This window comes from Notothenia rossii, assembly GCF_949606895.1.
Source record: "Notothenia rossii genome assembly, chromosome: 5".
Classification (NCBI taxonomy): domain Eukaryota; kingdom Metazoa; phylum Chordata; class Actinopteri; order Perciformes; family Nototheniidae; genus Notothenia; species Notothenia rossii.
In genome coordinates, this window is record NC_136903.1 from 81,468,055 (window position 1) to 81,482,320 (window position 14,266).

Below are 14,266 nucleotides of genomic sequence, written 5' to 3' on the forward strand. Positions count from 1 at the left end.
TAATTTATAAATGTTCTGAAAAATAGCGTGCACAAAGAAATGTAATACACAAGAATGTTCTGGTTCAGTGTCAAGATGTGCCATTTGGACATCTAAGTAAACTTTCAGTAGAAAATGTAAAAAAAAAGAGTAGCAGGACGCCTAGTTTACATAATTTATAATATAAAATATATACTGACAGGATTGGTTTGAAGCGAATGGAATACATAACCTTTTTTTTCGCCCCTCGGAGGTGGGGTGTATGGAAGCCCATTTCCGCCACTTAAAACAATAATAATAATGAGATAGAAAGTCATAATTATGAGATAGGAAAGTCGAAATAATAAGATAAAAAGTCATAATAATGAGATAGGAAAGTCGAAATAATAAGATAAAAAGTCATAATAATGAGATAAAAAGTCCTATTTATGAGATAGGAAAGTAAAAATAATGAGATAAAAACTCATTATGTGATACTTTGTCACAACAGACAAACTAGCAGCTCTTTGGCTCGAGTTCTCCTCTTTATCTTGACACGGAAATGGATTGTGAGTACCTTGAGGACTACTTTAAACGTGGATTTACAACCGATGATATTTTGTACTAAGCAAACGCACCCTTGAAAGGAACTGTGTGTTCAAGGACTTCCCATGTGATGAAGATGTGTTCCATATCTTTGTGGATCTAATGTCAGAGTATAATCTGAAATTAACAAATGATGTGTTTGAAACCGTTAACCTGTATATTGCGCTCGGACAACTGATGGACAATGAACTACTAGATCATTAACTTTACTGGGCCAGTGTCATAATTTATATTTCAGAAATGTGTATTTGTTTCCTGTTTCATTCCAGGACAAATTGAAATATATATACTGATTGCAATTGTCAGAATTATAATATACTTTAACCTGTGATGAATGAAAATATAATTGTAGCTGTTTGAGACACGTCAAAGATGTACCAAATATTCTCAGTACATATATTTGTATGTACATACAAACAAAGTAATGTGTTGCCCTTGGATTGACTATGTGTAAGAACAGGATAAAAATGCAAAATCCACACATGTATTAATTGAATTATTTATTGAATTATTTAAACAAATAGCATATAAATTGCTGTTTTCATTTTTGACTGCATTTTAATCTGACTTGCTACAGCATCAGCAGCCTTTAATCGTAATCCATCGATATGTTTATGAGTGGTTTAAACGCCAAGCTGTCTTTTGGTAAATAACAAGAACAGCACCTGAATAGAATAGTGCTTAAAAAAGGAATATGTCAATTATATCACATTGGACTATTATGTGACATCTCTTGTTTTTGTAATAAATCACTTATTTCCCAACATGGTAAAGGGTGAACCTGATGTCAAGTGGTGTTTCATCAGAAAGAAACGTGGGGCTGGTTATTTGGTGCATGTTAAATGGAGGTTAGATGAACGTCAAATGCTTTTCATTTTCAATAAACACAAGTTGTAAATATAACAAATGAAACACAGAGTGTAGTGGCAATTTCTTATTTTACCTTACGTATATGGTAAAACCAAATGCTTCTGAAAGCATTGCCTAACACTACTGTACAATTTCTTGATATGTGCTGTTTTCTCTGCATACTCTAATGAGGGTTATTATTCTCAAGCGCTTCAAGGCCACAGAGCTGATTTGGCAGACTATGTTGAAACTACTCCTCTTCACACAAAGTTTGAACTTCCATATTCTGATAACCGTTATACTTTCTATAGCTCAAGGACACAGGTGTCTAATAGTGATATGAGACATCCGTGTGAAAGCAGATTTCTGAGGCGTTCCGCCGTGCTACACAAAAACTTTGTCTGCCTGCCCTATCTTGTATATAAGCTTTGCTATTCTGTGACTATTGCGCACACTCCTGCAGACTATACTCTGTGAGACCTGTGCCTTTGAAGCTTCAAATAAATAACCAACAAGACAACGCTGTTTGCTTTCACCAGTTTATTATAGATTACTCTCATTGTACATCTTTACAGTATTGACGAGTTTAAAATATCCACAAAAAGATTAAGGTTGTTCTATTCGTCTTTCATATCCCAAATGACCTATAGACATTACCACATATAAACCATGTAATAACCATAACAGTATGTTGTCTGAAATAACTGATTTAGACTCAGGTTATTAGTGAAGTCTAGCAATATAAACCATCAATCTTAAACTACTTCCTTAACTGAGGTATTCACAGAAAGTTATCTGCATTGAAACGTAAACATGTTCTTAAATTGAAAACAATGTTCAACAAAAGTGGCTAAAAGCAGTAAAGAAATATTGACAAGATGCGCACTTTTTATCTCATAATTATGACTTCTTAAATTAATCATTTTGTGGCGGAAATGGGCTTCCATAGGGGTGTCCCCTTTTGGCTGGCAAGGACACAAAATGTCTCAAAAGGTGAAAACTCACAAAGATAATAAAGGAAATGGAAACATAAAAAGTCCTGTACCTTTGTGTATGTTTTATACAGAACAGAAATCCTTGTCCCCATTTACAAAAACATTTTGTGATTATTATTTACATTTTTAATTGCAATATTTATTTCAAGTTTCATATAAAAATGTGTTTAAAGATTCATGTTCAGAATAGAGTTAGATTTTGAGTTTTATTTAGTAGCAACACCTTTAATTGCAACAAAAATGTTTACGCTAATAAACATTTATATCTGGCTTTTGAGGGTTAAGTGTACTTCTTGCGCCAAATCCAAATCAATCAATGTTTAATTACGCTTTACAGTTTACACAGACACAGAAATGTAAAAATGTAAGTGAAACTTTCATTGTATTAATTTATTTATTTATTTAATGTTTTTCAACATGTATTTATTCTTGTATTTTTGTATTCCTGTATTTAAGCTTCTTCTTTTTTGTACTTATGTCATGTTATAATTGTCTTAATTTGATAAATAAATATAAATATTGTTTTTATGCATCGAGTGCGCGCACGTCACGTAAGATCCGTACGTGCTTTACGTTTTTCAGACACGCGCAATGATAGCCGGAAGGACCGATGGGAGGAAAATAAAAATCGATGAAATCCAGTGTATTTTGCAAGTCTAAACCTCTCACCTACTGTCCTTTACCGCGACCGTAGACTCGAAATTATCCGCCTTGTTCACTGCCACTGTGCCGGAGGGGACGGCAGGGCGCAGGAGAGCCGATACATTTGAAGCAAGTTGCTCGGTAGGGGTTTAGCTGACGTGTGGAGAAGTTGAGACTGCCAGAGAGCAGATAAACAAACACAAACAAGCGGCGATCAGCTGAGTGCCTGCTGCCCGAACCGAGCCAGCAGCACGGACAGAGATGTCAGGGAGGTCTCCACTCTTTTGCCCGATAATGATCCACAGGACACCGTGACTTACAATCATACCACCTCCATGTCAACTGTCAACACTGGCAACACAAAGAATTTTCGGAAACACAACACGAGGACCAGCCATAGGCTTTAGCAGAAAATCCACTGCTATCCCTATCTCTTTGTCAAGACATAACCAGGACAACCAATGAGTTAACCGTCGAGTTTACAGCTTTAACTAAACGAGTTCACATTACAGTGCAAGGAGACGGAGGTAAACACTTTTTATTAACTTTGCTTCTTTTCCCCCCAATAGGGCCGTCGAAGTAAACCTAGCTAGCTTGGCAGGCTACATATCATGTTTTTGTTTGAATTCTTCATGTGGTGCTCAGTTTACAATTAGGGCTGTTATCTATTTAGGTGTACTGTTGCCTTTTGTCCTAGCGTGCTCTAAAAACCCTAAAGATTGTAGTGTTTTGATGCAGGGCCAAATAACCATTAAACCATGAAATGTTGAAATACGTAAAAGTCGAATTCTGACAGTCTTTTTTTTTTTCTTTCTCTTCTTTTCCTTTCCTTAATATGGGGCCACTGGGGTCAGCAGTGGGATTAACATGGCCCACCAGGCTACCCCTAGTTCCCAGAAGGCCCTGATGATGGAGCTGAAGTCTCTGCAGGAGCAGCCGGTGGAGGGCTTCCGCATCACTCTGGTGGAGGAGTCTGACCTCTACAACTGGGAAGTGGCTATCTTCGGGCCCCCCAACACCCTGTATGAAGGAGGATACTTTAAGGTGGGCCAAAACGTCATAATACCAGGAAATAGGACTGGGCAACGTTTAAAATCAAATATCATGGTATTTCCCATCAAATACCCCAATATTGATATTGCAACTATATTTTAGGGTTGACTACTGGTGTTTATACAAACATTCAGACAATGACATTGTAAATAAATAATAATCAGCAATGAGGAAATAATAAATAAGTGGATAAAGCTATAACAGCTAGTAACAATATATCACCTGACTGTAATGCTGCCTGGAACAGGAAACCAGGAAAAGAAAATTATGATTTTCAAAATATCACAATATTGATTTATTATAGATATATTTCCAAGCCCTAGTAGGAAAGGGCAGAAAACAAATGGCACTGCTTTTAATAATGCAACACATTCATGAAGGTAACGTGTATACAGTGCAACTGTGCTCCTGGGCAAGTTTCTTTCCAAAGTAGGATTTAAAGGCGATTGCTGCCTCTTACTGCGACTCTGTTTAGCCAAACTTGTTGTTGTTGTTGTACTTTTAAATCAACAAATACCACCATGACTGGCCAAACACTTATTTTGTTTTAAATCTCTTTTTTAGGCTGGCAGTCATATATATTTCTTAAATGTTTAGGCTCTCTCCCTTCTCCCTCTTGTCCAGCCCTCTCCCCCTTGCTGAATGATGGTTGTGCTTGAGTTGGCTATTTTTAGCCGTGGGACCGATATAAACGGGACCTCAGTCAGCACAGAGAAGGGCACGAAGAGACTCATCTTCCTGTCTTTCATGTCACTTATCGAGTGAAACATCTAGAAAAATGTGGTACAGTGAAAGCCCAAATTCAAGTTGAGGCAATGCTGCAATCTTCCAGGAATGCCAAAATAATACAGAGCAACGCGTTGCTGCCATTACGTTTCACCCCACCTTTCATAGTGACATCCTTGTGTTATCCGGTTACAAGTCAAACATATTTTTATTGATTATGTATCCTTGAAATACATGTGTTTTTTAAATCCGTTTAACATATCACAATACAGCATCTATTCTTAGAACCTGTGGTCAGATAAGGATAAACTCTACAAAAAAAAGGGGAAAAGATAGGCGAGACCACACAGCAACAGAGAAGGAATTGCTCTCTCAGGGTCAGAACACACAGCAAGGGTCATATATTCAGTTTCCAATTGACCTAAGATGCAAGTCTTTAGAGGAGGCACGCATGCAGGTTGTCACAGTCATACAATAGAAATCAAAACATTTAAAAAAAGAGGATCCTGAAGTTGTTTGTGGTTGCAGAGATATTCCAGAGATACAGTCATTTTACAAATGTTCCGAGTCAGAAACTAATAGACTTAATGTTGTTTCGGTTATCTGAGTTATGTCAACGGGCATTACTTGGCTATTTTGCCTTACATGTTAATTGTCTACAGTATCAAATAACATAACCATGCTCACATAGACATCCAGGAATTGGTGGAAGCTCGGAAACTAAGGAGGGGGGGAAAGGAGGCCCACATTCTCAATCTTTTAAAACCACTGATGTAACATGTAACCAAGAACCTTTAGACACTGTCAAACCCAGGGCATTCTTGCTTTGAGCAAGACGTTCTCACCCCTGAGCTACTGTGACACCAGCACAACTACATTTGATATATTGATATTGAGATATGATTCTTATGCTGACTTGAGTTTGCTATACAAGAAGGGCTGTATGTTATGTTATGGTGTAATTAATGAAATATATTTAACTTTGCACATTTGTTTAACATGGAAACGTGTTTGTCATGGCTTCTGTCTTTTAATATTCCAAGGCTGCTCTAGTGTATTGGCTAGTGGTGGAGCAATGATAGTCCTATCTGAGGGGCAGCAGCTCAGGGAGAGCCGGGTGGTGTGACACACAGCCAGGCCTACACGCCTTTCACCTAGTTGAGCAATACCATGGAAAGAACACACAAAAACAGAAGCACCAACTTCTTGTGTCACCAAATGCCTAGCTCTACTGCTATGTGCTGAAAAACATAAACAGACTGCTTTACAGTGTGATTAGACAAATGGCTGAGAGTGTATGATACAATGTCACTGTTGTGATTAATGTATAAAAAACAAAGGCTACAGGAAGCATCTTTGTGTATGAGCTGGTTATTAGGGAACTTGTAAACCTAGACAACTCAGCAAAGACAAAACTTGTTTTTAATGCAACATTGAAGTTGACGTTTTTCATCGATTACATAACTACACTGAAGTTGTGTATATGATATAATAAACCTTTTGAATATTTGAACATTACAGTTAAAAACGTTGTCTCTGTTACCCTTGCTCTAGTTCCTGAATTTAAAAATGAATTTGAAAGCAAATAGCATTTGTCTTAGAAACTGCCAAAACATTGCAGTTTCACTTCATTTTTTATTTTAGGGACGCATGAAGGAAACACTTAATATGTATCACTAGGAGAATTATGTCTTGAAAATATATCAAATGTATTTGATTTATTTGGAAATATAAAGCCTGTTTTTATTTGTTTACATATTCTACCTATCAATGTGCTTCACCAACCTCCAAAGATTGAAGGGCATAAACTTAGCATTATGGAAGTCAACATGTTGACTGTCGGACTTTGTTTGTTCTTCCAGGCTCACATCAAGTTCCCCGTGGACTACCCGTACTCTCCACCGACCTTTCGCTTCCTCACAAAGATGTGGCACCCCAACATCTACGAGGTAAAAGACTTTGTGTTTGTCAATTACATTCTATACAATGGCATAGATGTAGGTTTTATAAAATGGGTCCATTAAAGGCTACATTTAGACATACTTCTTTGACATATGTTATACATTGCATTTTTCAGAACGGAGATGTGTGCATCTCCATCCTGCACCCTCCTGTGGATGACCCTCAGAGTGGGGAGCTGCCCTCTGAAAGGTGGAACCCGACCCAGAACGTCAGGTAATCCCTAACACACGACCTGCACCTCTGCACGCACTTAAACCATACTTTTCTGTTATCTAAATAAAATGATGATATGCATTATATTTATATATTGCATATATTGGTTGGGTTGTTTGTGTTATTGAGTGACTGTGATGAATCCGAACCAACTGTCCATCCGGCATCTGCTATACAATAAAAGATCCCCCAAGAAATAAAAGAATATAAAGGTTGGACGGCTTGCCAATCGTGTCCAAGACTGGTATGAGAAGTAGTATTGATAAGCAGAGAGCTTAAGTGATGAGTCTGTATTTGAAAACCTGAGCACATTGGGTGCAGCATGTACTGGAGCCACAAGGGGAAAGATGCATGGTGAAGCCTCTGCTTTGGTTACAGGTTTCAAAAAGCCCATGTAGAGCTTGTCTTTTATACAAATACATGATCTAATTTGTTTGTCCTCATTTCCTGTCTGTGTGGTTCTGTCTCCATCAGGACGATCCTGCTCAGTGTGATCTCTCTGCTCAATGAGCCCAACACCTTTTCCCCAGCTAACGTGGATGCGTCTGTCATGTTCCGCAAATGGAGGGACAGCAAAGGCAAGGACAAAGAGTATGCAGAGATAATCAGGTAATACACGATGTGGAAGATCTCATACATGTGCTACTGCATACATTACATCACATCACATGTCCTTTGTTAGACGCATTTATCCAAAGTGACTTACATACATTCAGTACTGTGGACAATCCCCACAGGAGCAATTTGCGGTTAAGTGTCTTGCCCAGGGACACAACGACATGCTGACTGCAGTGGGACACGAACTTGCTACCCCCTGATTCGAAGTCCAGCACACTATCCACTGAGCCACAGCCTCCCATACACATTTCTAAGGTGTTAGACAGGGAATCCATTCACAAAGACAAATGTCAGAAGCTTTCAATCCATTTCCCAATTGGCCCACAGGAAGCAGGTGATGTCAACGACGGCAGAGGCTGAGCGTGACGGCGTCAAGGTGCCGACCACGTTGGCGGAGTACTGCGTCCAGACCAGGGTCCCCTCCCAGGACAGCAGCTCAGACCTGCTCTACGATGACCTTTACGACGACGACATGGAGGAGGAGGACGAGGACGAAGACGAGAGCGACATGGAGTCCGTAGGTGAAGCCGGGGGGATGAGCCCCACAGAGGACGGCGGGACGTCCACCAGACGTTACGACAACCAGGACGACTCCGGCAACGAGGACTCATGATGATCTGGATGATGACTCCTCCTTGCCAACTCCCCCATCCCAAAGCCCTCCTTTTTGTGTGTGTTTCGTCTGGTGTGTGTGTGTGTGTGTGTTTGCACATACAGTGGGGTCAAAGGTAAACTGCCAAAAACGTTTCATCATTTATTAAAATAATACAAATGGTCAAATAGTAGTGCTATTACTTTTTCAAAAAAGTTTTGGTACCGTTTTCAATGAACGTCAGAGTTTGGTGTTTCCACCGTTTGCCTTAATTACAGCTTGCACTCTGTCTGCCATCAGATGTTACGCAGAGATTGAGAATTTAAATTATTCCAGCACTGTTTGAGAGCACCCCCTTCCCCCCCAAGTGTTTTTGAGTTAACATTATCGTTCACCTTTTTATAATCGCAGAAATTATAGCATGCCACTGCACAATAGAGCGGTATTACTGCTCGATTTATCATATTACAAGTTACTGACTCTAGATGAGGCAAAACAGCCCAAAAACGAAATATATCCATCTTTGTTTTTAACTCTAGTTATTGCCCTGTTTTAAAACTCTTGTTTTTTTTCATTCGCATGGTTGAATTTCGTCAGTCATTAAAATTGTCGGTACTGGTATAACATTTGACTTGCTTTTGTTTTGGTTACTGCGCCAGTTTGTCTATCTTTTAACTGTAGTTGGGTTGGTCTTGCTTCTTGGATGCAGATGCATAAAGATGTAGGCTTTAAACAATAGTGCCATCTCTACTTCAATTTCGTTTTTTAATTTACAAAAATAAATTCTTCTTTTTGGAATCTTTCCAGGTCTTTTAATCACTTTTTCTTTTATGATTCGGCATTTTCAGTAGTAACGGTTTATTACTTCTAAACTTCTAGCAGTTAGAGTAATTACCACATGGGAGAGGCCATAGCAGTTAGGTGTATGGTGGAAAGTCCTAGTTTTTCATTACGTATAAGAATTTCCCAAAGATAAAAATCACATGTTAGCTCTAAATAACCTCCCGCAAATCAAAAAAATTGTCTTGATAAATGATGAAAACAAGCTGTCCATGTGGTGGTCTCCTGAACCCCTGTAGCTGGCCAGCTCTTCGTCTGGTTAGTCAGATTGTCTGGTTTTGTGTAATATAGATTGTCTCCATCCACCCGTGTCTTTAGTTGTTTTTTATTGTTCCTCTTTTGGTTGGTTGAGAGTCTGTCGTTCCAGACTTGTCCCTTGAATTATCGGTGGGCTTAGACTGATGGACTCTTTGCTGTTTGGCTCATTAACCAGTCGATGAGCTGGTCAGTTCGTCCTGTCAATGTCCATCATTGTGGCAGAATATCTCTGTCCCTCTCCCGCCTGTCTGTTCGACTAATGCAATCAACATAGTCCCCGTCCTCTTGAACCCCCTTCAGTAGTGTTCATCACGACTGCTCCCTTTTGATCCCTCAAAGCAGCGTCTTTCAGTTAGGGGTTGTCGTCTCCTATACCTTTCTCTGCCTCTTAAACCTCAGGGCCTCAATAGACTTTCACTGAGAGAGAAAAAAGAGAAACTCTTACATTACAATTGCTCCTCACCTCCACCTCATCTTCTTACTTTCTGCATCACTGGGTGGTTGCCGAGGGCAGAGAGTGAAGTGAAAGTCTCTAAACCCACAGCCAGCGTGTTAACACATGACTGGGTGCTGCTGTTGGTCCTGATTTGGCTCCTTTTTTTTCTTTGCTTCTTTGTATGCAAATGTCATATTTAGAACACCTGAAGCGACATTTTCTGTCAGATAATGCTCACACTATCTTTCCATAGATGTGAAAATGTTACTTTTTTTTCTCCGTTACTCAGACTAAGCTTAAGTGCGGCTGTCCGTTTAACGACAGGGATGGAATCAACATGCAGCTTAGCTATCCATTTGCATTTGAATGATTATAACACTGATTGCCTGTTGTGTGTTTCTGTGTGTGCGCGTGTATATTTACATTTACTATTCATCTATCGACAACAATGTCAGGGTTTTCTTGTTCCGGTCCCTGGAACAAGTGCAGACTTGTGTCAAACCAGTGAGTTTGTCCAAATGACCTTTTAGACTTTGTCCAGTGGAGAAACCATTGTGTGTTTGCACAGTGTTCTAGTGCCGTGTTGGTGAGGCCTGAACTGGCTGAGGATTTAACCGAATGAAAAAAGAAAACGCCCTCTGAGTATTAAACTTTTGGATACACTGAACAGCATAATGTGATTATAGTACTCGCGTGGCATCGAGTAAACCACACACATTTTGAGTTGTGTTCTTATGGCTGTGGGTATTACATCTGTTGCCCTTCTCACAGAGCAGAGCACTGTGCAAACCTTTGACTCAAACAGATGGATTTTATGCCAAGGAAACCAAGTGCAGCCCCACAAAGGTTCATTTTAAAGACTACGGAGCAATGGATGCATGTGGTGTATTTAACGCTGTGTGAATTTACTCTACCTTTTGGATTTTAATGTGAAGCCAAAGGAGTGAAACATTTCCTCCCGGCCTTGCGCTTCGGAGGGCTCACAGAGACTGGATTCTGTTGAGGACAGAGAGGAAATCTACTCCTGAACCGGCTCTTTAATGGATTTGATATCAAGGCACAACAGGAAAGGGATTAAGGCCAGAGATGTTGAACTGTTCTTGATGTGGTCCACATTTTTTTGCCCATCCCTCGTCATACAGAGAAGAAGTAGAAAAAGTGATGACATGTACTGAATTCACGTGTATCTGCTAATGTACTAGTTTGACATTTTAGGAAGTATGCTGATTTTTGGTGGCTAAGAATATCTATACCACTTTCTCCGCTGAAAAGAGGGGAAAACAGTTAGCTTGGCTTTGTCTTGCTATTTAACCTAAGCCCCTATTAAACAGCAAATTGTCCCTTTTTATTTTTATGAGTTGTGTACAGATTCAACAAACAACTGTTGCGTCTTATTGAGTAAGCTTTAGAGAAGCTGATAGGAGGCTGACTTTGGTATTATAGAACAGCGCCAGGCTAGCTTTATGCTAAACTTAGCTAACAGGTTGCTGGCTGTAGCATTGTTTAAACAGAGAAACATGCTAGTTATATTGTCATCACACTCCTTACCAGAAAGCTAAAAAGTGTATTTCCCAAAAATATCACTCCTTTTCTTCACCGCACCTATTTTCACCTTTTCTATATGAAGCCAAGGTCATAAGCTGGTTAGCTTCGCTTTGCACCAAAAATCACATGTTTGAGCTCTAAATAAAGGGAAACTGAAAAAGATTAAAAAAAAACTAATTGTGAAAAAGAGAAGGCCGTTTTCTTGGCCTGGAGACATGACTTCCTGTAGTTTACCTGTGGACAGAGCCAGGCTGTATGTTTCCGTCTTTTTCCAGTCTTTGTGCTAAGCTAAGCTAAATGGCTGCTGGCATTAGCTTCACGTTTATCAGACAGATGCGATAGTGGTATCTGTCTTCTCAACCAACTCCAGGCAAGAAAGCAAATAAGGGTGTTTCCAATAATGTTATCCTCTTAATTTAACAGTTGTGTCCTATCACAAATGTAGAAATCAGAATCAGCGTTATTGTTTGTGTTTAGGCTTAGTGTTGCCCTTATGATAGCAATTCAATGATCAGTTTAGAGCTTTTCAATCTTAAATGCTCCTTCTTTTTTTTTAGTCAAATGTATGCCTTGTTTTATAATGAGGACAGGAAAAGAAGAGCTCAGGGGGCCTTTTGAGGGAAAAGAGCAAAAAAACAATTATCTCAGAGGGATTTTAATTTTCCAAACTCAACCTAAGAAGTGACACACTAAAAAGGACTGTGGTCTCTAAGGTGTTGAGAGGATCTTCCCTACAAACAGTTCCATACAAAGGCCTGAATGAAATCATTTGGTTCATTTAATCTGGTTGTGTGTAAGCATGTGTGTGCACAAGTGTCATTTTTACAGTATGGGCCTTCACATGGTCACACACATGGACTGACCTGTGTGTTTCCACAATGCGTCCTCACCTTTTGATGTTAATGCTGTCCTTGTTGGGTTTTTCTTTGTTTTTTATGTATTTTTTCCTTATCATTTTGTGTTTGATAGGATGCAAATGTCACTCATAAAGTTTCTATTGTAAAAATAAATAAATTACATTGTTGGGTTTAATTTGCATTGTAGCTCTGATCACTGTCACTTAGTGAACGTCACGGAAAAAGGACGAAGCACAGCAAGTTGGTTTTTGGATAGGAAATATTGTAGTGAGTGATATGCAAAATACAGTTAATGTGGTTACGAAACTCCTTCAAAATAAAACGGTATGTCATTGAGGCCTTTTGAAAAGTTCTTACCTTATTTAGTACTCTGTTCATGATGAATTATTAGTAGTTTTTAATGAATGTATTAGCTTAAAGTGTTGGATCAGCCAATTGACCTAATCAGTGGTATCTAGCTATTCATTGGTTTATTTGTCCTGATGTTGAGATATCTGATATTTCTGCCTCCATGCCATTCTGATGAATTGTAATGGTAATCATTCTTAAGGGGTCAATACGTCTAACAAGTACTTTACTTTTGTATTCATTTATTTGGATGCCAATACTTCTTCAATTTGAATTGTGAATGAAGGACTTTCACGTAACAGAGTATCTTTACAATCTAGTATTGCTATTTTACCTAAAATATAAATTCTGAGTACTTTTTCCTCCATTGATTACAACTGATCATGACACTGAACACATCGAGATGATTTTAAGATATTTCACAGCTTATAAAATGATACATAAACTAGTAGGTTGTAAAGCAAAATGTTTATTTGCAAAAGGAACTCCAATTTCAATTCAGAACAATTGGCAGTGTTTTAGAACCGGGAGAGGAGCTTTTCTGCTCAACCAGGCATGGAATTAATTACTGCTTTAATGATGCCCTGATGGATCTCAAAGCAATAGTTCAGCTGCTCGATGCACAGTGTTACTTTATTGTATAATGTTTATGCCACGTGAAAGTCTCTCACTGACCTCCAGCTCACTGCTCTATCCCGTGTCCTTAAAATACCCAGAAGACAAGTGTCTGTTAATTGAGGAGAGTACTTATGAGTTGCAAGAACACAATTGTTTCTTTAATTACTTTAATTGTGTCCCTTCGACAGGGGCCATTAATCCTGTGTGTGGCATTGAGAGCAGAATGTTCCTGTTTGTAGTACAATGAGACCGTCACAGTCACCAGGGTCAAGTATAAAAGCCTGTCTTTAATTTCACTCTTCCCTAGTGAGAGAAAAAGCAGTGTTGATTAAATGTATTTTTGGTTCTTCCTGCTCTTTAGGACTATATTCCATCATCTAACTTTCAAATTACTTTTAGGTAGTTGAACAACATGAGGGAGTCAGATTGGATTAAAAAAATACTTTGAATCTACAGATTCTGCCTGGATTAATAACATGTCCACGGTGACTGTACATAAAACCTCTGCTCAATCGTGCCATCTTAAAATGAGATGTATGTGTCAATGCTGCCTGGTTTTATAACATTATTGTTTGTCCTAAAAACTTGGTTTCGTTTAAAGGATTAGCTTAAAGGGAAAGTTAACCTCAAAATCAAAGATAGATATGTTCCTCCTGCCTGTAGTACTATCAATCGTCACCATTTTATCATGAGTGGCAAACACCTAGTTCAAATCCCACAATCTAATTTATGATGTGGTAATGCTGCATGTTTGCAAATGGCTTTATACAAAATATTTGTAAAATAGCTATATAATAAATACTCCAGTACATTACCCCTAAATAATGGTTAACCTAATGTCCATTGTTTGAGATGCATGATCTCCCAGAGTCATTGCAGAATAATGGCCTCTCTAAAATGTCTTGACACTCCTTTGCAAAAGTGATTGATGTATCTCTCGCTTTTATTTGGATACTGAGAGCTGAGAATAGGCCTGAGACTGTTTCTGAGCTCATTGCACATCTGGGTTGTGTTTCTAGAGCTTGCAGTGTTTTGTAATCTTTGGTGACCAATGTACATCAAAGATATTGCTTGTTTTGTCGCCACCCTGTGGCAGCATCTACTACTTACATTGTATTTGTATCCAGTAAGTAAGTGAGTAACTGTCTCC

General features: G+C 38.8%; 1 protein-coding gene across 2 annotated transcripts; it reads left to right on the forward strand.

Moving 5' to 3' along the window:
- Positions 1 to 2,982: 2,982 nt before the first annotated feature.
- ube2r2 (ubiquitin-conjugating enzyme E2R 2) lies at positions 2,983 to 12,325 on the forward strand. Of its 2 annotated transcripts, none has more exons than XM_079682599.1 (6): positions 2,983 to 3,577; positions 3,908 to 4,094; positions 6,692 to 6,778; positions 6,907 to 7,004; positions 7,479 to 7,613; positions 7,950 to 12,325. In XM_079682599.1, the coding sequence occupies exons 2-6, from the start codon at positions 3,918 to 3,920 to the stop codon at positions 8,233 to 8,235; spliced, it is 783 nt and encodes a 260-aa protein (XP_079538725.1). In that variant the 5' UTR covers positions 2,983 to 3,577; positions 3,908 to 3,917; the 3' UTR covers positions 8,236 to 12,325. The 2 variants fall into 2 exon arrangements, with proteins under 2 accessions (XP_079538725.1, XP_079538724.1); XM_079682598.1 differs by having other exon boundaries at positions 2,984 to 3,577; positions 3,905 to 4,094.
- The last annotated feature ends 1,941 nt before the right edge of the window (positions 12,326 to 14,266 follow it).